General features: G+C 47.2%; 2 protein-coding genes across 4 annotated transcripts in view; one reads left to right on the top strand and one right to left on the bottom strand.

Annotated features, from left to right (window-relative positions):
* PLAGL2 (PLAG1 like zinc finger 2) overlaps window positions 1–1225 on the bottom strand; it is a 13535-nt gene extending 12310 nt beyond the window's left edge. For both annotated transcript variants that reach the window (XM_019645757.1, XM_019645756.1), the window contains exon 1: window positions 1105–1225. The gene's annotated coding sequence lies outside the window, so the exon portion shown is untranslated. The remainder of the gene's footprint in view (window positions 1–1104) is intronic.
* POFUT1 (protein O-fucosyltransferase 1) lies at window positions 280–23851 on the top strand. 2 transcript variants are annotated; one of them, XM_019645759.1, is made up of 7 exons: window positions 280–345; window positions 3160–3281; window positions 6726–6908; window positions 8069–8181; window positions 17918–18110; window positions 19665–19907; window positions 23035–23851. In XM_019645759.1, exons 1-7 carry the CDS (start codon window positions 324–326, stop codon window positions 23221–23223), a joined length of 1065 nt encoding a protein of 354 aa, XP_019501304.1. In that variant the 5' UTR covers window positions 280–323; the 3' UTR covers window positions 23224–23851. The 2 variants fall into 2 exon arrangements, with proteins under 2 accessions (XP_019501304.1, XP_019501303.1); XM_019645758.1 differs by lacking the exon at window positions 280–345 and adding an exon at window positions 1302–1510.
* The last annotated feature ends 1021 nt before the right edge of the window (window positions 23852–24872 follow it).

The raw sequence follows: 24872 nt of genomic DNA on the forward strand, positions 1-24872 counted from the left end.
CCAGGCTCTATCACAGTCCCAAGCTGACAGGTGGAAAAACACACAAGCCAGGAGACACAGGCAGGTGAAAGCACCAACAACTCCCAACGCCAGTTGTCCCCTTATCTCCCTCAGGTGCCTTTCCGCCACCAAGCTGAGACCACAGTGTGGGGATGGATTTGCAGGGAATAGCCTGGCTCCTCCAGCAGCTTCTAGACCCCCCCGCCCCCCCCCCGCTGTGTGATGGGAAAGGATAAATTCCCGGCGGGGTCTGGGAGAGAGGTGGGGACAGCTGCCAGAAAAGGGACAGAAATTCAGGGAGAAGTCTGGAGGAGGTCTCAGGGATGGGAAGGAAGGGCAAGTATGGTAAGGAACCATGAACAAGCTAACTGAATCTCTAAGGGACCCCTCGCCGCAAAAAAAAAAGAAAGAGAAAAAAAAAAGAGCGCGATTGGGGATTATAAGGGCTGGAAGGTTCCCGGGATTGAAGATAGTCACAAGTGAATTCCCCGAATTTCAAGAGTCACAAAAACGGTGCTTGGATGAAGGATGTCTACTGTTAGGGAGTATGGTCACTATACTCCCTAAGGTAGGGCTTATTTGGGTTCTCCAGAACCAGATATTCGAGGGAAGCCTCCAAAGGGGTTATGTGGTTCTGGAAGATGAAACCGAGGTCAAGAGCAGACTATTTGGAGCAGGAAAGGGGTTTATGTGGGTCTGGGTAGGCGTGTCTGAGGGGAGGGAGCAGGTGCAGCTTATCTGCGCCCCCCAGACCCGGGTCCCTAGTAAGGTTAGCAGCGTGTTATCTGAGTCTCCAGGGAGCCTGGGGGTCGGGGGTGGGGGACCCTCCGGGCTGCGTCTCCAGGTCTCGGAAAGGAGGGGGCCAGTGGGGTTTCTTCAAGCCCCCCAGACCCAGGTATCGGGTCCGGGGAGAGTTTTCGTCACCCTGGGGCCTATCAGGGCCCGGGCTGACGCAGAGGGGGGCCCCGGTTGGGGGTGTGGACGACCGCGCTGAGGGGCCCGGGAATAGGGGCGCCACTGCTCCGGGTGCCGGGCGCGCGGGCGCAGCGAGACGGACTCCCGACCCGCTCCCCACCGTCCCAGGGGACCCTTGCCGGCACTCACCGCGCTCCGGGCCCCGCGCTGCGGGCCGGGCCGCGCTCGGGCTCCGCCAGGCCCGCTCAGGCCCCGGTAGTGGCGGCGGTCGGGCCATTGTGCGGTGCATTGTGGGAGCCGCGCGAGCGGGCGCTCGGGTCGTGGAGGGGGCGGTGCCGCGGGCTCTATGGTCCCGCCCGCCCGCCGGCTAGAGCGGCCGGGGCGGTGCGCGGGCGGCGCGCGGGGACCGCCGGGAGCGGGGCGGACGCTCGCGCCCCTGCACGCTCGGGCTCTGGAGCTGACATGGGCGCCGCCGCGTGGGCATCACCGCCCCTGGCGCTGCGTGTGTCTCTCCTGCTGCTACTTCTGCCGCTCCCGGGGCTGCCTGCGGGCTCCTGGGACCCGGCCGGTTACCTGCTCTACTGCCCATGCATGGGTAAGGCCTCCCGAGCCCTCTGCTCAAATGGGGAAACTGAGGCCCAGAGGGGCGAGGCTACTCCTGTAAACCACTTCTCTGAGGCTCCCAGAGACACCTTGACAAGTCCAGGAGAGAGCCCCAGCGCGGTCACTGAAGGGGCCTCTGTGTCCAACCTTGCATTTGGCCGATGAGAAAACTGAGGCCAGGAGAGGTTATGTGTCTTGCGCAAAGTCTAAGTTAGCCCGGAGTCCAGTAAATGGAGTTAGTGGGGTAGGACTTGATGTCACTGATCCAACGCTGGCTCTGGGAGATTTTCATTCATTCAACAAATATTTATAGGGCGCTTACTCTGTGTCCCCCGTCCTATTCTCTGCTCTGGGGATACGGCATTGATAAGACAGAAAAACTCCATGCCCTTGTAGAACCTTCATTTTAGTTGAGGAAGACAGATATTAAAAGGTAAACATAAAAAATAAGTAATTACATAGTATCTTAGAAGAGGATGAATGCTGTGGGAGAATAAAATAGAGAAAAGTAAGGAAGAATCCAAGGGCCGGCTGAGGAGTGCAATTTAAGTGGTGTGGTGAATCATCATTGTAGAAGTCACACCTTCTTAAAATCCCAGCTCCGTACAGTGATGACTTGGCCCTCTGCCCATCTCCACCACTCCCTTCTCCCTCACCAGGTCCTCCATCTACAGCCCCACTCATCCCCTTCCTGTTCCTCACACATACTCAGGTTCTTGATCCTGTGCTGCTATTGCCTGTGCTATTCCCTCTCTGCCTGGAATACCCTCCTCCTCTTCACTTCTGCCAGACCAATTCCTTCCCATCCTCAGGTCGCAGCTTAAATGTCACCAGAAAGGACTTCACTGACCTCAACCCAAATAACCTCTTCCTTATTGTTTCCTATCCAAACTTTTTCATTTCTTTCTTGAACGTATCAACATTTATCACTATATATTTGTTTACATGATTAATGCCTCCCTAGCTGGACTGCGAATGGCTTGAGGGCAGAGCACTTTTCTTTCCTGCCCACTCCTGTATTCTAGCACCTCGCAGACAGCCTGGCACATTGTGTCCTCTCAATAATGTTTGTGGAATGAATGAATGGATGCCATGCTAGGGATAACAAAAAGAATCAGACAGGGTCCTTGCACCTGATGCATTCACAGGCTGAGGAAACAGCCATTACAGAGGCCAAAAAGTGGGAAAGGACATTCTCAGAAACGTGAAGAACTGTTAGTAACTCAGATCCAAGATGGGAGGCAGAGGAGGGGGACTGAGTATGGCAGTGGCTTGGGGAAAGGATCCCAATGACTAAAGCATTGGAGTTGCCCTTTCTTATGCAGGTGGGTGGAGATAGAGGTGGAAGGGCACTCCTGGCTGAGGGAACAGCGGAAAAAAAGGCATGGGTTGGCAATGTGTAGAGTAGAAGTGTCGATCATGTTTGTGAAACAGCAAGGAACCTGGAGTGGCTGAGGCAGAGGGGGCAGGGCCTGAAAGCCCTTTTGACTGTCAGACCCGGGAGTCCAGACTTGATCTCATGATCCCATGCTCCCAGCTCCCCTGGCCCTCCCCACCCCTGGCTCCGCATCCTTTATGGGCCTTGCATTTCCCATGCCCTTGATGCCCCAGGCCTCACCTCTCCCACAATATACCATCTAGGGCGCTTCGGGAACCAGGCTGATCACTTCTTGGGCTCCCTGGCATTTGCAAAGCTGTTGAACCGCACCCTCGCTGTACCTCCTTGGATTGAGTACCAGCATCACAAGCCTCCCTTCACCAATGTGAGTATCTCCCTCTGAGTATCAGGCCCTTGTCTACTCTTCACCTCTGCTTGACCCCATGGGCTTTACTGCACACCCCTCTGAACTTGCCTTACCCCCATCCAGAACTGTCTTCCCTGGAATAACAATCAGGAACAATTATCCATTGCCTGCTGTCTGTCAGGCACTGTTCTGAGAACGGCATGAAGATCAGCTCTTTTCTCCCTCATTACATCCCTAGGAAGAAACAGGTTCAGAGAGGTTAGGTAATTTGCCCAAGGTCACACAGCTTGTGAGTGGTAGAGCTGGAATTCAAGCCCATGTCTGTCTGACTCCATAGTCTGTGACCTGAAACTAAAGCTCCGTTTCCAGCCCTGGTTGGCCCCACCCTCTGCATTCCATTGGTCAAAGGAGTGATGGGTGATACCAGTTTTGAAAGAGAAACTGAAGCACAGGTTAGTTAAATAAGGTGTCTAAGGGCACAAACCCAGGAAGTTTGGCTCCAGGGCCACCTCTCATCCCATCAAGGGGCTGCCTTAGCATGGTGATGCTCAGCATCCTCTAATTCCTTGCTTATTCTTTGTGTTTTCCACTGGTCCTGTGCCTGTCTTTGTTCACACTGTGTCCTCAGGAGCCTAGCAGTAGGAACTGAATTGATATTTAATTAATTGACTTTAAAAGTTTTTAATAAACTTCAAAAAATTATAGTTAGTATGTACAAAACACTGTATGTATTTTCATTCTCAAAGTCTTTTCTCTCCATAGGTTTTATTTTTCCTTTTGCGTGCCTGTGTTTAGAGAGGTTTTTAACAGTTAGAGGTTAAAGTACCTGAGATCTTAGCCTGGCTTGGCCACTTACTAGCTGTGACGCCTGGGCAGAGTCCTTGACTTCTTTATGCCTCAGTTTCCTCATCTTTAAAATAGGCTGGTGATAATTGTTGCTACCTCCCACCATGACTTAGCAATTGTGGCATGCCTTGAATATTTTATGCCTGGCTCTTAGAAACAGCTGAGCTCATCAATGTAAAATGCTTAGAATCCAGGAAGTCCTCAGTAACTGGGAGCCATTGATGCTCTGATTTTTTTTCTCACTCACTGGTACGGTTTAGACATTGCCCATTCATCTCCTTCTGGCTTGCTTTCTCTCGCTTTGCCTTCTCAGCCAAGAGTCAGTTTCTGAGTCTCCACTTCTTACTTTCTATAGGTTACTCAACCCATCCCAATTCGGCTCCCCTTCCCCACTGGGACTGATTTCACAGGGGTCACCTGGGACCTCAGAATTACCACTCCAGGGATCGTTTCTCAGCCTTTATCTCAACTGACCTCCTGGTGGCACGTGGCCCTATGAGCCTCTCTCATTCCTGAATTTCTCTACTCCCCTGTCTTCCATGACATAGCCTGTCTCTGCTTTAGTCCTGACCTTTCAGCATGTTCCTTTTTGTGCTTATAAGGGGAGGGGGAGTGCTGCTCTCTTTCCACCCACTGTTTAAATGTAGGTGTGTCTCCTCTTTCTGTTTGCTTATTAGTTGTAACCTCAGATGAGTTATCTAGTTTTTGTTGGCTTGGGTTTCTTCCTCAGTAAACTGGAGATGGTTGTATCCCTACTCTTAGAATTAGATGAACAATCCATGAAATGTGATGAGTATCTGCAACAACTGCAACACCTGGCGATAAGTCAACACTCAATACATATTAGTTGCTATTTCTACCATTATTTGCTTTGCTATAAATTTCTGTTGACACTTGTGGGTTTCAATCTTCTCCATGGACCTCCCAAATTTATCTGTGTCCCAGACTCTCCTCTGACCACAGGCCTGTGTTTCTAACTCCCTGGCCCTTGAGTCTACTTGGATGTCCCACATACATCTCAAATTCTCAAAGCCAGAACTGGACTTGGCGTGTTTCCCCTCAAACCTGTGTCACTTCCTATATTCCCAGCCTTAGTTTATGTCACCTCCATTCACCTGGATACCAAGCAGGAAATCTAGAAGTTATCCGACATGCTTCCCTTTACACTCTACTTTACCTTCCTCGACATCTTCTAGCCTGTCTATGCCACTGCATCTTCACTTGGACTTATGAGAGATGCTCAAAAGTACGTGTTGAATGAACAGTTGAACAAATAAAAGGGACTGTTGCTGTAGCCTCCTAATTCCTCTCCCTCCTCTAATCTTACATCGATACATTCTCTCCTCCGCCACCAGAATGATCTTTCAAAAAGGAAAGCAAACCTCATATTATTTCTGCTTAAAATCCTTCAGCAAGACCTTGTTGCTAACAGTTAAGGTTCCCAACGGCTGTATGTTCGAACACCAATGGCTCATGCAACAAGTGTGCAGTGATTAAATCACATTGGGAAATTATATTCTCAATTTCCCATCTCCCCCAAAATTGGAGATTCAAAATGCATATTAGCATATTAAAGGCCCTGAGAAGCCCTGTAGTAATGAAAGCAGTTTAACACAGCATTTCCCAGGCCTGTTTAACTCTGGAGTCTTTTTATTGCAGAGCTCTTTATCCACCTGAATTAGTGGAACATGCTTGAGAACCCTGACCTATAGGATAATGTCTAAATCTTATTCCATGGTGTTCTAAAAATATTTTTTTAATCTAGGAAAATACAGAGATTAATATTATCACCATCCATGTACCCATCAGTATTAGTGATAATCATTAACACAGTTTCTCATCTTTGCTACAATGTTACAGATAAAGCTGTTAAAAGATAAGATCTCTCTTGGCTCCAGAGACTAATCCTAATCCCTACCCCTCACCTCCTAGGGGCAGCACTGTCATGGATTTAGTGTCTTTGGTGTGACTTCTAAATTCTTTCCCATACTATCATTGCTCCTTGTACCCATCTCCTGGTGCAGAGTGCAAAAACTTCTCTAGGGCAAATACCTCAAGGTGGTGGAAGGAGCATTTTAGATTCCATTAGATGCTGCAAGGTTACATTCCAAAGTGGTTGTTCCAAAATGTACACTTTTACTCCAGCCAAGTACGAAAATGCCCCTTTCCCCGCATCCTTACCAACGATTCGAGTTAAGCTTTTAAAATTTTGCTAGTCTCATGGATGAGAAGTAACATCTTATAATTGTAATTTGCTTTTCCCTAATACCTAGTAAAGTTGCACATCTTTTGAGTGTATTGGCTATTTGGGTTTCCTTTGCCGTTGAGTGGTTTATTCCTATCCTTTGCCTATATTTTCTCGTGCATCCTTTGTCTTTTTTCTGATAGATCAGCGGGCATTTTTTTTAACATGGGAGATATTACTCGTTGTTCTTTAGTTTGCAGATATCTTCTCCTAGTCTGTCTCTGTCCTAATTTGTTGTCTTTTGCCAAAAGTTTTTCGTTGGCATGTAGTCCCAGCTGTCTGGGTCTTATGGTTTTAACACATGTCTGCAGAACAAGCACTAGGAAGCTGAGGAGAGTCCCCTGCCCCTCCTTTTCTCCTTTTTCCTGTAGCTCCATGTATCCTACCAGAAGTACTTCAAGCTGGAACCCCTCCAGGCCTACCATCGAGTCATCAGCCTGGAGGACTTCATGGAGAAGCTGGCTCCCACCCACTGGCCCCCTGAGAGGCGGGTGGCATACTGCTTTGAAGTGGCGGCCCAGCGAAGCCCTGATAAGAAGACGTGCCCCATGAAGGTGGGTCTCGTGGGTCTGCTGGGCCCTTTTTGCCTGTTCCATGTCCTCTAGGCTCCTGAAACACTGCACGATGACACTATGTGGGGTTAGGCATCGGAGAGCATAGAATAGAAATATGGAGATTTAAGTCCCATTTCTGGCATTTGTCAGTGGTATCACCTTGGGCAGAGGACTTTGCTTCCTCTGAGCTTTTATTTCTACCTACAAAATAAAGACGCTCTGTCTCGCTCATAAAATGTCATGAGGGCCAGGTGTAAGAGTGCTTGTAAACTGTAAAGTGCCCCCTCAGTAATAACAACTAATGCTCACATGGCACTTACGACATGCTGGGTACCATGCTAAGAGCTTTACACTTGTTAACCCACTCAATCTTCAAACTGCTCCATGAGGAAAGTACTTTTAGCACCCCCATTTTAGAAACAGGACACTGAGTATGACACAAAGAGGTTCAATATTTTGCCCAAGGTCATATAGCAAACAAGTGGTGGAGCTGGGATTCAACCCGGGGTAATGGGACTCCATTGTCCACTCTTCTAATGTGTGTACTTTCCAGCCTTACAGCAGGTAAACAGGAAAGCTATTGTATTTTTTCAGTAGAAATTTGTAAATTTCTGACACTTTGGGAATAAGGCAATCTTCTGTGTCTTTCAGTGCATATGCTAAAGTCTGGGGAGAGTTGTTGGTGGAGCCATGACATTTGAGAAAGGAGATGGCTTATAGCACCAACACTGTCCTCATTTGCTATGTGCACTTGGGCAAGTGCCTTACTCTGTCCGAGCTCTGGTTTCCATCTTGAAAGATGCATTGGATTAGCTAGTCTTGTAAGTCTCTCAGAGCTCTAACCAATGGCCCATAGGTCCACTTCCCCCGCCCCCAGACCCACACCAATGCCACAGGGTCAGTGGGATGTGGCATATGAGCAGGAAAGACTCCTTCAGACACTGTGGTGAATATCTGCAGGAAACTGGACTGGAGGTGGAACTGCCCTCCTCAGGCCCCCGCCCAAGAATTACAAAGTGACATTCCTACTGGGCCATCCTCTGAGGGTGTTTCAGCCGGAGTCAGATGACCCAGGATTCCCCCACCCATAGTTCCTTGGCCCCATCCCCAGTTGGCTTTCCCTCCCCCTCAGTAAGCCTTTGACCACTCTCTTTCTACAGGAAGGAAACCCCTTTGGCCCATTTTGGGATCAGTTCCGTGTAAGTTTCAACAAATCGGAGCTTTTTGCAGGCATTTCGTTCAGCGCCTCCTACAAAGACCAGTGGATTCAGAGGTATTTGGAGGGCTTGGGGGGATGGGGGGCATGGGGCCCATGGGCATTCAGCACCTTCCTGACCCTCTTCCCCTCTACCACACCCTCATACATGAGACCAAAGGTGCTGCCGTTCTGTCTGCTGAACTTGAGAGCCTGTGTGATCTGTTCCCATCTGAACACCTGACACAGTGGGACATTGACCTGCCATGAGGTTGAGTAAGAGTTTATCAGCCGATAAAGGATATCATAAAAAGAATATTGTGCAATCACATGAGCCCCGATTTCCTCTTCTAGGCGTGAGAACCACTCCTCTGTTACCTTTGTCTTCACAAGGTGAAAATTGGAAGCAGCTTCTAGAGAAAAACAACTTTAGGCACAGACTGAGAAATGATGTCATCCTGATAATAATTGGATGTGCTTTTTTTAGTTGTGCTCCAGTAGGCTCTATTAAAAAAATAGGTTAGCAGGGCATAGACACAGGCCATGAAATATTTATAGAGCGTCTGTCATGTATGAGACATAGTACTCAAAGGCCAGAGGTGATATATAAAAATGAGGAAGACCCAGCCTCAGCCTTCAGCTAGCTACTGTTTGGTTATAGTGATGACAACTAACGTAGTGCACTTGCCCTTGATGCTATAGTGTGGCAAGAAAGAGCGTGGGCTTAGAAGTCAGAGTTGGGTTAGGAGCTATAAGGAGTTTATGAATTCATGCATGCTCATGGCATTTAGTAGACCAAAGATAGACCCAGAGAAACGAGCACAGGCTCAGAATAAGATAGGCCTGAGCTCCGACTCAGCTGTACCTCTTTCTCAGGTGACCCTGAGCAAGCCACTCTAGCTATCTGGACTGTTTCCTCCATGGTTTAATGAAAGCAGCACGGCGGTATCTGCCTCCTCGTATATGAAGTATTTGGTACATTGTAGAGGACCAACAGTGTTAGCTGTTACTATTATTATTTACATGCTTTATTTAAGTCTTTGAGAAATTTCATGAAGTGGGTATTATGATCAGTTTCCATTTGACAGGTGAGGAAACAGCTCTATGAGGTTAAATAACTTGCCCAAGGTAAATGCAGTTGTTGAGTGGGCAGCTGAGGTCTGTATGTAAGCCTTTAATATATAATAACTCATATTTATTTATTTCCTACTATATGCCAGATACTGTTCTAAGTCTTTACTCCTATCTCCTAAGGTAATAACTCATTTAACCCTTCCACAAATCTATGAGACAGGTGTTATTGTCATCTGTGCTTTACAGGTAAGGAAATTAAGGCAGACAGGAGTGAAGTCATTTGCCCAAGATCACACAGCTTGAAGTGGCAGTGTGGGATTTGAACCCAGGCAGCCTGGGTGGAGAAAACGGCTGTGCCTTTAACAGCTGCCAATTCCTATTTGGGTTGCCTTCTTGCGCTATTGAGGACACTCAGTCATAGCAGATTCTAATCCTCTTCATTGTTGATCCCAGATAAGGCAGTCCCATTTAATCACCTACTTGATTCTCCCCATCCACCTCTGAATGACCTGGACCTGCCCTCAAAGGATGGAGATTTGCCCCTATTCACAAAATGCCAGAAAAAAAAGAAAAAAGGACACCAGCTCTAAAAGTAGCTCCAAAATTAATCCAAGAGCCAGAAAAAGCACACGGTTCTGGTTGGAAGAGAAGGGACAGTGCTGCATGGATGCATCAGTTGGGGACTGTTGCCAAAAGACCTATTCATTGCCCCAATAGTCTTTGGAGTTCACTGAGTTGTAGGAATTGCATGAGAGCTTGGGGAAACTTGTGCCTTACAGCCAATTTTAGGAAAAGGAAGATGTGGTCCCTGGAGGCAGTTGGAGAGAATTAGGACAACCTGAGCAGCTTCCTCCCTCCCTCCCTCCCTCCTTTCCTCCCTCCCTTCCTTCCTTCCTTCCTTCCTTCCTTCCTTCCTTCCTTAAGAAGCACCTCCTGAGTCATAAGCACTGGTGTGGATGCTGGGGATACAGGCAAGAATGAGGCAGATAAAGCCCTTGCCCTGATGGAGCCGAGTCTAATGGGGGAGACAGTGAATAAACTTTTACATAGGATAGTTTCAGAAGAGATAGTGCTCTGAAGGACATAAACAGGTGACCTGTGATTGGCAGGGCTAAAACCTTGGCTTCATCAGCTCAGGCTGCTCTAACAAAATACCACAGACTGGGGGGCTTAAACAACAGACATTCATGTCGCACAGTTCTGGAGACTGGGAAGTCCAAATTCAGGGTTCCAGTACAGCTGGGTTCCAGTGAGGACTTTTTGGCTTGTAGGTACTGCTGCCTTCTTGCTGTATCCCCACATACTGGCGAGAGAGCAAGCTCTGGCCTCTTATAAAGGTACTAACCCCATCATGAGGACTCCACCTTCATGACCTCATCTAAACCGAACCACCTTAAAGACCCCACCTCTTAATACCATCACATTGGGGATTGGGACTCCAACATATGAATATAAGGGACGACACACATGTCCATTACAGACCTGAAGGATGAGGAGCCAGCCATGCAAAGAGCTGGAGGGAGTAGTAGTTCTTCACGGCAAGGACATGGAGAGCAGAGACCCTCCAGGAACAAGCTTGGTGTGGTCAAGGGGCAGGAAGGCCAGGATGGCTGGTGTGGGGCACGTGAGGAGGAGCGTGGCAGGATGTTCCCGTCGCCTGTTGCATAATAAACCACTGCAAAAGTGAGTGGCTCAACAATAATTTATTCTCAGAGTTCTCTGGGTGGATTAGGCTTAGCCAGGTAGTTCTTTTGTTTGTTTGTTTGTTTGTTTTTCCGTTTTCTTTATGGAATCCCAACTGTATAAGTTTCAATCCATGTTAAACACCTAATTTCTTGGAAAGAATACCCTTTAGGACACCCACCACAGATTTGGTGAGAGATTGGTTTTTCTTTTAATAAAGAGGAAATGAAATGTAATCATAATCTCACCACCCCTCAAAAAAACACTATTAGCATTTTGATATATATACTTCTACCCTCTAGACATTTTTATGCACTTATGCATACCTTTACATACTAACTTAAAATGAATTATTATAGTTTGTAATTGAGTATCTAACTATGTTTTATGAGGAGTAATTAATATCAATATTTACCAGGATAATAAATATTACTGGCAAGATCAGTTCTAAACATACAAAAACATGAGATTTCAAAAAAATGGTACCAGTGTGTTTATATGCCAATGGAGTATATGTCTTTATTTATTTTAACCATTTTAAGTGTACAATTCAGTAGCATTTTGTATATTCACACGATTGTCCATTCATCACCACTATCCATCTCTAGAACTTTTTCATCATCCCAAATAGAAACTCTGAATCCATTAAATGGTAACTCACCATTCCCCTTCCTCTACTCTTGGCAACCTGTATTCTGCTTTTCTGTCTCTATGAATGTGCCTGTTTTAGGTACCTCATGTAAGTGGAATCATGTAATGTTTGTCCTTTTGTATCTGGCTTATTTCACTTAGCATAGTGTCCTCAAGATTCATCCTTGTTATAGCAGATGTAAGAATTTTGGTCCTTTTAAGACTGAGTAATAGTTCAGTGTATGTATAGACCACATTTTGTTTATTCATTCATCTGTTGATGGACACTTGGCTTAGCTGGGCACTTCTTGCTTGTGGTCTCATGAAGATGCAGTCAGCAGTGGGCTGGGGCTAGCACCATCTGAAGGCTCGACTGGGCTGCATGTCCAAGAGAGCTCACTCGTGGCTGGCAGGCAATGCTGAGTGCCATCTGGGAACTCAGCCGGGACAGTTGGCTGGCAAACATATAGTTCACCTCTCCATGTGGCTTGGACTCTGACAGCATGGCACCTGGGTTCTGAGAGCATGCATCCAGGTAGTGAGTGTTCCAAGAGACAGGAGTTAGAGCCTGCTGGCCCCCTAAAGACTGGGCTTGGCAACCTGGACACTGTCACTTCTGCCAAATGCTATTGGGAGAGGACATAGAGCCCACTCAATGGGAGGAGATTTGAAGAATTAAATGTGCCACGTAGGACCGGAGGTTGGAGAAGTGGGCAGGGTCAGACTGCGCAGGGCTGTGGAGGCCCCGGTGAAGCAATCTGATAGGAAGCCTGTGAGTGATTTTAGAGTGTATCGGTTTTCAACATTTTCTAAAATAGCAGACGCTTGCTGTAGAAAATTGTCCTTTGGGAGCAAGGATATGGGTATAGGGAGAATGGCACTGGAAAGTGTCAGGCCCTTCTCCGGCTCACGGCGCAACTCAGCAGATAGCTCCCCTTCTCTGGCCGCAGTGCTCCATCTGTGAAATGAAGCTGTGAACAAGATCAGTGCTTTTCAAATTGTTCCCTGGAGTTCTTGTGAAGTGCCTGTAGTGCCATGGCGGGGGGCAAGTTGGAGGGGCTCAGTTCTTCTCCACCGCCTTCCACCAGCACCCTCTTGTATATCACCCAAAAGTTTGGATGGCCAGAGGTCTAGGTGTTTCAGGCTTCATTTAGGCCACATATAACAACAACAACAAAAGTAACAGCAAGTTCATGAGAGATGTTTACTGCTTTCTTAAGTAAAACAGTACTGGCGTCTGCAACCCTGGCTGGATGGCAGCTCCACTGTATCATCAGGAATCAGGCTCCCATCTGTCTGCTCTGCCATTCCAGTGCTGGCGTTTATCCTTGGTGTCACCTCATGGGCTAAGATGTCTGACAAAGTTTCAGGCGGCACATTCTTGCCCCAGGCAGCTGGAAGGACAAAGGGCAGAATGAGAAGGGCACATCCCACCTTCTTAGGTAGCCTTCCTTACAGCTCATTGGCCAGAACTTAAGCGCATGGCCATACCTAGCTACAAGAAGTACTGGGAAATATCTTTTTTTCCCCTTTTTTTTTTTTAAGATTTTATTGGGGAGTTGGGGAAGGGGAACTGCCAAGTTGTTGTCCTTCAATCTTAGTTGCGGAGGGTACAGCTAGCTCAGCTCCAAGTCCAGTTGCCATCCGGCTGCCTATCGGCAGCTCGCCACTGCTCAACTCAAGTTGTCGTGGTCAATCTTAGTTGCTTGGGGGTGGGGGTTGGGCGCAGCCCTCCATTCCATGCGGGAGTCAAACAGGCAACCTTGTTAAGAGTGCACGCTCTAACCACTGAGCCATCCTGCTGTCTTTTGGCAGCTCAGCTGGGGTGCAGATCACTGGCCCATGTGGGAATCTGGCAACCCTGTTGTTCAGAGCTCACGCTCTTAACTGAACCACTCAGCCGGCCCTGAGAAATGTCTTTATTTTGGGCTGCCATGTGTCTAGCTGAAAGTTGGGTTCTAGGAGAAGAAGAAAAGAGGCATTTCTTTCCCACTAAGTGATTTCCAAGGGTCCTTCCAGCTCTCTTGGTTCTGAGTCTGTGAATGCCCTGGTGGAGGTTTAATTCCACAGACATTTGTTGCACATTGACTTTTGGAAGACTATGGACCATCTTGCGGAACCATTCTTGTAGCCTGAAGGTAACAGGTATTTGAGCATGTGGCCTCCTTGAGAGGACATAGACTAGTGATAAATAATTGGCAGGGCTGAGACCTGAAGGATGACAAGGAGCCAATCATGCAAACAGCTGGAGGAAAAGGTCATTCTTCGTAGCAGGGACAATGAGAGCAAGGCTCTACCTCATTTGTATCCCTACATCCTCTGCACTCAGTATGGTGTACATCCCCTGGTGTGCATCCACAGATGTACACTGGACACCAGTGGATGCTGTGCATAGAGAAACCCTAGCTTGTTGGGGGATATCAGTAGAGTAGGCGTGGTGGTGGAGAGCCTCAAAGGTTCACTGCACATAGCAGCAGGAAAGAGCCTCCTTCGGCTGGACAGTGACCAGGCTAAGGGCCTGACCTAGGGTGAACAGTCAGGGGGCAGATGGAGCTGATCAAGCTTGCTTTCCAAACAATGCTCTCCTTCCCTGGGAGCAAATGAGCACCTCAGTCTTGGCTTGCTGCTTGTCAGGTCAGAGCTGACGTTTCACTGGGACAGCAGAGTACTGATCCAGACAGATCCAGGCAGAGGAGGTGGACATTCTAACTCGGATTCACCAAGGGCCAGCAGCGGGTTCTTTCCAAGAGCTCAGGACAGCACAGATCCTGATTTTATCCTAGTGTTCCAGTCCCCTGGGTGGCCACAAACTCTTGTTCTCCTTTGAAACCCTTTGAGGTGGCATCTGAAAGAAACTCAGCTGAGGGCCTGGCCCATGTAGGTACTCAGTTACTATTCACTTTTTCTCTAAAGCCTGACAACCTGATTCGGTCTCTCTGATGAGATCCCTAAATCCTTCTCATTCATTCATTCATTCTAAAAATATTATACCTACTGTGTGTTGAGGACTGTGTTAGGGTCTAAGAATCAGAAGAATACACCACAGACTCAGCTTTTGAGGTGATTGTTGACCGGGTGGCGGAGATGGGAGTGAGCTATAGTAGTTAAGGATATAGGTTCTGGAGCAGACTGCCTGGATTCAAATCCCAGCTCCACCAATTCCCAGCTGTGTGACCATGGCTGTCTTACTTAACCTTCCTGTGCCTCAACTTCCTCATCTGTAAAATGAGAAAAACAATAATACTTACCTCACAGGGCTCATAAGATAATCAAATGAGTTAATTACACAAAGCAATTGGAACATTGTCTGTCACATCATAAGGCTCAATAAATGATTTACATGTACAAATGTCATGGTTCCTGACTTCCAATGCTTTGACTTAAACGATTTTTTTACTTAATGATGGTGCAAAAGTGATGCACATAATAAATTACAAGAGATGTTCAGCACTTTATTATAAAATAGGTTTTGTGTTAGATGATTTCACCCAACTATAGGGTAATGAAGTGTTCTGAGCACATTTAAGATAGACTAGGCTAAGCAATGATGTTCGATAGGTTAGGTATATTAAATGCATTTTCCACTTACAATATTTTCAACTTAAGGTGGGTTTATTGGGATATAACCCCATTGTAAGTCAAGGAGTATCTGTACATATAAAATTAAAGTCTGACGAGTTTTACATAGAGCCAGGCTGTTGACGAATACTTGTGTGTTGCTTCCTTGGCACTGGCCTCAGCCAGGGTGAGTGAGAATCATGGTGAACAAGACTGCCTGGGCCCCTACCCTCCCAGGCTGACGGTGGAGCCAGGTAAACAGTTGTTGAGCACATCATTGTGTAAAAGGCAGCAAAGGAGAAGAGGGACAGAGGGTCCTCCCTGAGGAGCTGAGGCTTAGGAGTGGCAACAAATCTTGAAGGTCTTGAAGATTTGGAAGGTGTTTGTGGAGCGAGGTGTTTGGGTTGGGCGTGAAGAAGGTGGCATGTCCATTGCAGCACTGTCATATGAGTGAAAGGTTGAAACAACTTTACTATCTAGCAGGAGGGGACTAGATGGGTGCATCCCAGTTTATTCATGCAAAATAGAAAACTTCAAGAGAAGCTAACACGATCACATGATCCACGTGATCAATATGGCCGAAACTCTAAAACATAAAGTTGAACTTTTAAAAAGTAGATATAGGCTACATGCAATATGGTGATGTGATGGTGGTGATGGTGATGATATTCAGAATTTTCTTAGAGCTGTCTATGTGCCAAGCACTGTTCTAATGCTTTGCACATATTAATCCATTTAATCTCAACAGCCCTACGAAGTAGAAACTATTATCAGCTCTATTATACAGATGAGGAAACTCAGGGCATGTTTAAGTCAGAAGGACCAAGTCACCTGCCCAAGTTAATAAATAGCATAGTCAACATTCTAGAACAAGCCCGTCTGGCTCAACAATGCTTTTACCATTACACGGTGTAAAAACCACACAGTGTAATACCTTTTTATACCAATAGTAAAAGTGTAATCCTGCATAAAACCACAGTATCTTCTGGGAAGAGGAAGAAAAGAAAGAAAAGAAATGATAGGATAGAGCTTTTATTTATGTGTGTGTGTGTGTGTATTTTAACCTGAAACAAAGAAAAGTATTAATATCTGCCAATTTGAGTCATGGGTATGTGGATTATTTTCTGTATTTTTTGAAATATTTCATAAATTTTAATTGAAATTTTTATTGATTAATTGGAGATTCACATGTAGGTGTAAGAAATAATATAGAGGGATCCCATTGTTCCTTTACCCAGTTTCCTCCAATGGTGACATTTTGCAAAACTATATAGTACACTATCACAACCAGGATGTTAACATTGATACAATCCACTCATATTATTCAGATTTCCCCAGTTTTACTTGTACTCATGTGTGTGTGTGTGTGTGTGTGTGTGTGTGTGTGTGTGTGTGTGTATGTGTTTGTGTGTTTCGTTCTATTCAGTTTTATCATGTGTAGGTTCGTGTATCCACCACCATAGTCAAGATACCAAATAGTTTTAACATTACAAAATCCTTATGTGGCCAGTTTATAATCACACCTACCTCCCTAAACACACACACACACACCCTGGCAACCAATAATCTGGTCTCAATTTCTGTTCTCATTTTGTCATTAAAAAAATGTTGTATAAATGGAGTCATACAGTGTGTAACCTTTTGGGATTGGCTTTTTTTCACTTGGCATAATTCCCCTGAGGTCCATTCAAGTTGTTGCCTCTGTCGATAGTTTGTTCCTTTTTATTGCTATAGCATTCCATTGGTTGGATGCACCACAGTGTGTTTAGGCATTCACTTGTTGAATGACATCTGAGTTATTTCCAGTTTGGGACTATTATGAATAAAACTGCTATGAACACTCATCTCCTTGTTGCTGTGTAAAGATAGGTTTTCATTTCTCTGAGATGAATGCTCAAGAGTCCCAATTGCTGGGTCACAAGGTAGTTGCATGTCTAGTTTTATAAGAAACTGCCAAACTGTTTTCCAGAGTTGCTGGGTCTGTTTCATAATTTTAAGAACAGGATTTTGGCTGGCAGAGGAAGAAGCCTACAGAGATGTGGCCTACAGAGATTTTAAAGTTTAGGGGCCAGCAGGATGTTTTGTGTTGCTGGCATAAGCTCTGGGCTTAGCTTAAGAGAGAACACAGGCTTGCTCCTCACCCATTCAGTCAGCAAATCTTAACTGAGTTCGTACGTATGCCAGACACTGTTCTGAGCACATGGATGCACTGCCTTCAGAAGCCTGAGTCCAGCAGAAAAGACAGTAATTACAAGGGGCATAGTGTATGGCCAGAGGAGCCTTTGAGGGAGGTTTATGGGGGCATCTGTAGAACGCTGGTGCTTTCCATGAGGGCAGGGACCATGCCTTTCTCATTCTCCCCTGAGTTCCAGCACATAGTAGGCAATTGGTAAATATGTGTGAAGTGTTGAGTAAATGTGCTTATCCAGTGTCACGTTCCCTGTGAGTGTGACCTGTCCATTGCCCTATGGGAGCAGCTGCATATCCCAGTCTCGCCATGTGGGTAAAAGGGCAAGGCTCCATCCAGACACCACACCCTGGAGAGAATTATCACACCACAGATTAGAAGGCAGCATGATATATAAAAGGCTGGAATGCTCTACTTGAAATTTTTAATTGTTAAACAAGCAAAGAGGGTTGTAAATTCCGGGTGGCGGGACAGTATTGCATATTGTGCTTGTTGCCGCCGCCAAGGTTTCTTATCAGCCCGTTGGGGTTTCACAACCGCTCGTGCTTCTTGCATGTTACAGGGGCCCCTGCACAGGGTCTCTGGGACATGGTGCAATGCCATCCTTTTTCCTATGCGGGTGGTGGCCGTGCTCTCTGTGTGTCCTCTCTCTGACTTCCCCTCATTCTCTCTTGTATCTAGATTTTCTCCCAAGGAACATCCAGTGCTGGCCCTGCCAGGGGCCCCGGCCCAGTTCCCCATCCTGGAGGAGCATAGGTCACTGCAGAAGTATATGGTCTGGTCAGACGAGATGGTGAGGACAGGAGAGGCCCAGATCCATGCCCACCTCATCCGGCCTTATGTGGGCATTCACCTGCGCATTGGCTCCGACTGGGTAACTTCCCCCTTCCTCTCATGGCTGGGTTGGATATGTCCCTGAGCAGGGCCCATGCCTGTGGGGGTGGAACAGTGAACCCATTGAACCAAGTCCCAGCCAGGGCAAAGAGTTCTCGCTCAGCCAAGTCCATGGGACTGTTTCCCATGATCCTGCCATAGACACAACAGAAATGTAGCTCAAGTGCTTGCTTGCCAGCTCTCATTTTAGCAGTTGCCATTTTTATGAGGATAAAACTGAGGTATCAAACTGGGCTCCGGGTCAGGCAGCAAACCAGAGAGAGACCCACAGCCCAGGAGTCCTCTGTCCCAGCTCAGGGTGTAGTCAATAGACTCATTGTTGAAAAACAAGTTCTGGAGTTTGGGTGGGGCTCCCAAGAAATGAAGAGGTCATTCTCTAAATTTGGAGGCCACTTAAATTGTGCAGAAACCTCCTCACGTTATCCTCTGTGTGAAAATAACAGGAGCAATATAGACAGTCTCCTTAATTTACATAAGAAGATATAGAATATAGAGATATATACATTTATACATATACACATATCTACATTAAATATATATACACACATGTTAGAAATGTTCATTGTTGAAGACTTGAAAAATATAGACATTAGATCAAAATTCATTCAGAGTCAATTGAGGAAGTAATCACACATTTACCCACTAGACTCCCCTCCTGCCCTTTTCCACAAAGGAGGGGAGCCAGGCCCAGAATATGTTATGAATGGTTTCAGTCAAACCTTCAAGGAACAGACAGTTCCCATCTGTACTTGCCTAGAACATAAAAAGATACAAGATGCTATTTTTTATAAAGTTAGCATAACGCTAATACCAAATTCAGATAAGGTCAATTCAGAAAAGTAGCTAGCCCATTCTCACTTGTGAACATCAATAGCTGTGCAGATCCTAAGTAAGATATTAGCAAGTAAAATTCAATAACATATTAAAGAATATACAACACAAACAAGTAAAATTTATCCCAGGAATGCAATAAAATTCACTATATTAACACCCAAAGAAGAAAAATCATATAATCACCTCAATAGAGGCCAAGAAAGCATTTGATAAAAGTCAACACTCATTTGTGATTTCAAAAACAAAAAAAAACCAACCTCTTAACCAACCAGGAATAGAAGTGACCCACCTTAACTTGACAAAGACTATCTCTCTGAAACCCACAGCAAACATGCACTTCATGGGAGCTATCAGGAGTGTTCCCACTGAAGTCAGAAATCAGATAAGGTAGCCCGTTATCACCACCATGATTCAGAATTCTGCTGGAGGTCCCAGATCATGAAACCAGTGAAACCAGTAAATCCAGTAAAAAAACAAGCAAACAAACAAAAACTTTATAAAAAGCCAATATCCCATTACCCAGAAATAACCACTGCTTACTGTTTTGATGCATTTCCGTCTTCCCTCAATGCTTTTTTTAAAAAACATAGTTGAGCTCCTCCCCTGTTGCCTGCCCTTTTCCACTTATGGGCTCTGGCTTCTGGGGTTCCCCGCCAGTTGCTGTCTTTAACGCTGAACCCCCCCTCTGCTCCTCTCATAGAAGAATGCCTGCGCCATGCTGAAGGATGGGACTGCGGGCTCCCACTTTATGGCCTCTCCGCAGTGTGTGGGCTACAGCCGCAGCGCTGCGGCCCCCCTCACCATGACGATGTGCCTCCCGGACCTGAAGGAAATCAAGCGGGCCCTGAAGCTTTGGGTGAAGGCGCTGAATGCCCAGTCGGTCTACATCGCCACGGACTCAGAGAGTTTTGCGCCTGAGATCCAAGAACTCTTCAGAGGGAAGGTAGGCAGGGGCCCAGTAGGAGTGCAGCAGGAAGGGAATCAGAGAACACGCCAGGGTGGTTCCACCACTCCCACTACATGCTTCATGTCTGCCCGCCACTGGGCTTTTGCTTGGACATCCCATTTCTCTCCAATTCCTATCCTCCTTTCAAGCCCCAGCTCGAGGAGAAGATTCTAAGATGGCGGAATATGTAAACCCTTGCCTGCCACCTCCCATGACTATATTAAACTTAAAATCAAATTATAGAGCAGTCGACCTCGAGAACCATCTGAAGCCTAGCTGAACAGAAGCCCCATAACCAAGGATATAAACAAGAGGCCACACAGACTGAAAGTTAAAAAAAACAAAACAAAACAAAAACGCAGCTCACACACCTCTGCTGATGCCCTCCAGTTTTTCCTCCACTCCTGTAGCTAAGGTGTCCCGACTTGGAGCTGTCACAGCACTTTATCACATCTTCTCTGCGACACTTTCTAGACTATGTGAGACTCGTGTAGAAACATGTCTTATTTTCTCCCAGGAGTTGTGCTGGCTCCTTGAAGGCAGGATCCCAGGTAGACTCAGTGTTTTTTCCTTGGCATCTAGCCTGGTGCTTTGACCTCTTCCAGGGCTGAGAAACCCACCCGCCACCCCTCCCCCACCCTGCCCCACCATCACCAATGTCTAGGACAGTGCCTAACACAGAGTAGACACTTAGTAAATGTTTGCTGAATAAGGACATAAAGAGTGGGCCCCTGAAAAGTATGGACTGTAGAGCCAGAGAACTTGGGCTCTACTCACTGTGCAGCCTTGCATCAGTTGCTTTACCTCTCTGTGTTTCTGTTTCCTCGTCTATACATTGGGACTGAAAGTGGTACCTATTTCATCCGTGATTGTAAGATCAGATGTAAAGAAATTAAAACCATTCTGGTACAAAATAAGCGCTCAGTAATGTTAGCCATCATTGACAGTAGAAGTCTGTGGGTTGGTGGATAAAGGGGAGGAGCTTTTGTTCTTAATAAATGCTTAAGGAAGCCATGAGTAGTAAGTCTTCAGCATATGAGTAAGTAGTAGAACGTGCTCGGTACTGTCTGCCTGAAGAGGGTTATCAGTAAAATGAGTGAATTAATAGTAAGCACTCAGTAAGACTTTGTTGAACGAGTGAAAGCCCTAAATGCTTCTACAGACCTTAGGAGGCAGCCATCTGCTTTTTAGCAGTGAGTGCCCTGCGCTTTCCGTGGAGGGGCTCCCTTTCTCTTTTACCCCAGACCCAGGCTGGAAGCCCCAGCTTGTAGAGAAAGTGCTGAGTCCGTGCACTCTGGTCTCCCATTCACCCACGTTATAGAAGAATATCAGAGCTGGGAGACCTTGGAGCGCCTCTAACCCAACCCATGCGCTTTATCGCTGGGGAAACCAAAGTCCCAAGAAGGGACAGAATTTACCCAAGAGGTCGCAGAGCTAATTATAGTGGGCATGACACAGACCGGGTAAGTTTCAGGACGTGGGTGGAATTATTCAGGGGATTTTGGCCATGATTAAACTCATAGTATTATTTGTTTGCTACCATCCAAATAGCAAGATGATGATTTTTGTTACATCAGAAACCTCTGCGTGACAGCAAAGCACTTTCCGCCCCAGCTCTGCCCACACCCCCACCTCAGTACTAAGTTGAAGCATGCGGAGAGCCCCAGGGAGTTTTCTTGTGAGTTTTTAGTATTGACGTATTCTTAGTTGTTACATCTTGAGTCTATTGCCATTTTCTGTTTCCTGTCTCTGTGCCATTGCTCTTGCGCTTCCGCACTCCTCAGCCCCCTTTTCCATGCACTCAGAGCTCCCTTCCTCCTGAACTAGGCCTTGCTTCTCTCAAGCTGGGCTAGTGCTGAGCTGGAGGTACTAATAAATAAGATACGGTGCTGCTCTCGAGGGCTCACTGTCTAGACTCAAGAAAAGAGACTTTGCAGAAAACTAATACATGCCACAAGAGGGGGTGGGGCTCATTCATCCACTTGGCCAGTCAACAGATGTTCCTTGAGGCAGGCTCCAGCCAGCAGTGACAAGCAAACTGACACAGCCCTGCCACCATCAGGTGCAGGAGACTGACATTGATCAGAGAATCACTAAAAAGTAAAAACTACAAATGGAGACATGTGCTCTGAAATGAAGGAACATGGTTCTGTGAGAGTGCAGGACAGAGGACCCTGGCCTAGACTGGGGGCCAGGGAGGACTTCCTTAAGCGGGTGAGACTGAGCTACAGAGTGAAAGTTAAGTAGGAGGTAACCAGGCAAAGAGACGAGCACCCCAAATAGAAGGAAGAGCATATGCAAATGTCCTGAGGAGGTTGGGAGCCTGGTGTGCAGTGGCTGGAGGTATGAGAGGAGGTGGAGAGGTGGCCTGAACAGGGCCTTATAGGCCACAATCAAGATTTGTCACCTTTATCTGAAGAGCAGTAGGGTACCACTTAAGGGTGTTCAGTTTGGGGTGGAGCGGGGCACGGGGTTAGAGGTATCTAAAAAGGTTACCTCTGGTTGCTCTGTGGTGAGCAGACCAAGAGGCGAGGCAGCAAGGAGACTAGTCAAGAGGTAAGAGATGATAGCGGCTGGCCAGGAAGTGGTAATCCAAGGAGAAGAGTTCGCCTTTGCGGAAAATCTTGGGGAAGAGACTGGACAGTCCTTTAGGCTTGGAGGCATCCAGGCAGCAGAACTGGATGGGTGGGGCACCGTTTGGTCAGGTCATGGTTGGATGGGGGAAGCCAAGCCCATCAGGCTAGGGCTTCATGAGGAAAGTAGAACTTGAGCTGAGATTTGAGAGTATGGTGGGGAGTTGAGGGTAGGGAAAAGGCATTCCAGGCAATGGGAGCTAACAAGCAGAGGCACAGAGTATGAATGAGTGGTATGTTTGGAGCTGAGGCTGGGGGCGTAGCAGGGAGAAGGGTGCTGGGGTGGTGTTCCACGTGGGGCTGGGCCGAGGCAGCTGCTGGGCAACACTTCTCTCAGATACCGACCCTACGTCTTAATTCTCTCTGCACCATATTTTGTGTCTGTAACTTCAGCACAGAGAAAGAAGACTGGGACTATGGCTGCAGGCCTTGGCTGAGCTGGCCACCTCCACCTGCACCCTGGCTAAAATGCCCTGCCCTTTTCCCTGCAGGTGAAGGTGGTGAGCCTGCAGCCTGAGGTGGCTCAGATCGACCTGTACATCCTCGGCCAAGCCGACCACTTTATTGGCAACTGTGTCTCCTCCTTCACCGCCTTCGTGAAGCGCGAACGAGACCTCCAGGGGAGGCTGTCCTCTTTCTTTGGCATGGACAGGCCCCCACAGCTACGGGACGAGTTCTGATCCTGGTTGGAGCGCATCACCAGTCTGAGCAGCTGGTCACTCCAGCCAGGTCTGGCAGCCAGAACTGCTCTCAGAATTGACGCCCCCAAAGGAGCAAGCTCCTCTTTGCACCTGCCAAAGACAGAAAAGTATCAAGGACTTCCTAAAGGAGGAAGACAGACGGTCCATCTCCCCGGACACAGGACTTCCATGTTCCTAGGACCCAGACCATCTGTCCTCCTCGTGTCATTCCAGCTGTTTCTCCTGGGAATTTCTCATACCAGCAAAACAGTCCAACCTCTGTCTTTTGGTCTGCCCTGCTCTGAGCAGCTTGGGATGCTGAACTCTCTTCAGAGAGATTTTTTATATACCTATATAGAGAAAGATTTTTATAGTTTTGATACAAGATCATGACTACCCTAGAACGCTCCCTCATTTAAAAAAACTCAGTGAAGCTCATTAACGTAGGTACCTAAAGTGACCTTAATTGAATGTAGATGAGGCCGGGGGTGGGGTGGGGATATTCACCACTTTTTTATATGACCCCCAAAGTGGCCCCCAGACTCATCCCCACTGCCCGGCCAGAGCCACTGTCAACTCCCCTTCCTGGACCATTTCCAGGTTTGGGGCCTGAACACTGTCCTCCATTGTAAACACTATGCAAATACAAGTTCTCAGTCAAGGTGCCATGCAGTCCTCTGCAGACAGCTAAATGCGGCTCACGGCACAATCCCAGCAAGGAGCACAGGCCATCAAGCCTGACCCTCATGGCACTGCTCTCAGTAAGAGTGGGTTAGCAGTTGCTGGCCTGCCACAAACCTGGCACCGTCAGGGTCTCCTAACGCACCACCAGAGGCCAGGGCTCACTGGCCTGGTGGGATTCTTCTGAGGCTTTCTCCTCGTGTGATCTCTTGCCTCAGGGGCCTGATTATAGAATTTTGCCATTGAGTTGGTATCCATGGCCTGACCTCCCAGCCTTTCTCCTACAGCTGGAGACCTTAGACCATATTCTCTCGGAGTGTTTGTTAAGCCTCTGACCAGACAGAAGATGCCCCAGACCCAGGAGCCATGAGAGTCCCAGCAACCTTTGTCCCTTCCTATCCAGTGTCATCTCTCCCAACCCCATGAGGCTTCAAGTGTGACTTTGTCTCTCACATGCTGCAGTCGTAATACTCCACGACTCCTGAGAGTGATTTTTTTGGATTGTGCTTCTGAATTTCAGGTCTTAACCCCTGCTGATCTTTTACTGTCACATGACCTCTCTCGTTCTCCTACCCTAGAAAGGTGAAGGAGACTGACAAGAACCAGGCCCAGAGCTCCAAGCCAGGGTTTCTCCTCATTTTGTCAGGACAGACTGGGTCAGAGATTACAGGGCAACAAGGGTCTCAAAGACCAAAGGTGACATTTGCTGCTTAGAGCTACCGCCCACTCTTAAGCGGGAGAAGCCACAAAAAGGGCTTTTGTATTTTTCCTCTCAGGAAAACAGTGAGATGTTTTAAATCCTGGGTGGATTCTGAGAGATGATTTATCTGTTCAGACTTGTTCCTGAGCCTCGTTCGGAGACATGGAGCCCGCGCGCCCCTGCCTCTCTGTTGGCTGGTTAGGAAAGCGAGGCGCTCTGGCTGATTTCATTTGCTGTTCACAGCCTCACCCTAGGCACATGCTTTAGA

This window comes from Hipposideros armiger, unplaced genomic scaffold, assembly GCF_001890085.2.
Source record: "Hipposideros armiger isolate ML-2016 unplaced genomic scaffold, ASM189008v1 scaffold_94, whole genome shotgun sequence".
NCBI lineage: Eukaryota > Metazoa > Chordata > Mammalia > Chiroptera > Hipposideridae > Hipposideros > Hipposideros armiger.

Coding starts and splice junctions, on each gene's coding strand:
- POFUT1 (XM_019645758.1), top strand. CDS start 1,378: ATGGGCGCCGCCGCGTGGGCATCACCGCCCCTGGCGCTGCGTGTGTCT. Junction 6,909..8,068: donor AGAAGACGTGCCCCATGAAG/GTGGGTCTCGTG, acceptor CTCTTTCTACAG/GAAGGAAACCCCTTTGGCCC. Junction 8,182..17,917: donor AAAGACCAGTGGATTCAGAG/GTATTTGGAGGG, acceptor TCTTGTATCTAG/ATTTTCTCCCAAGGAACATC.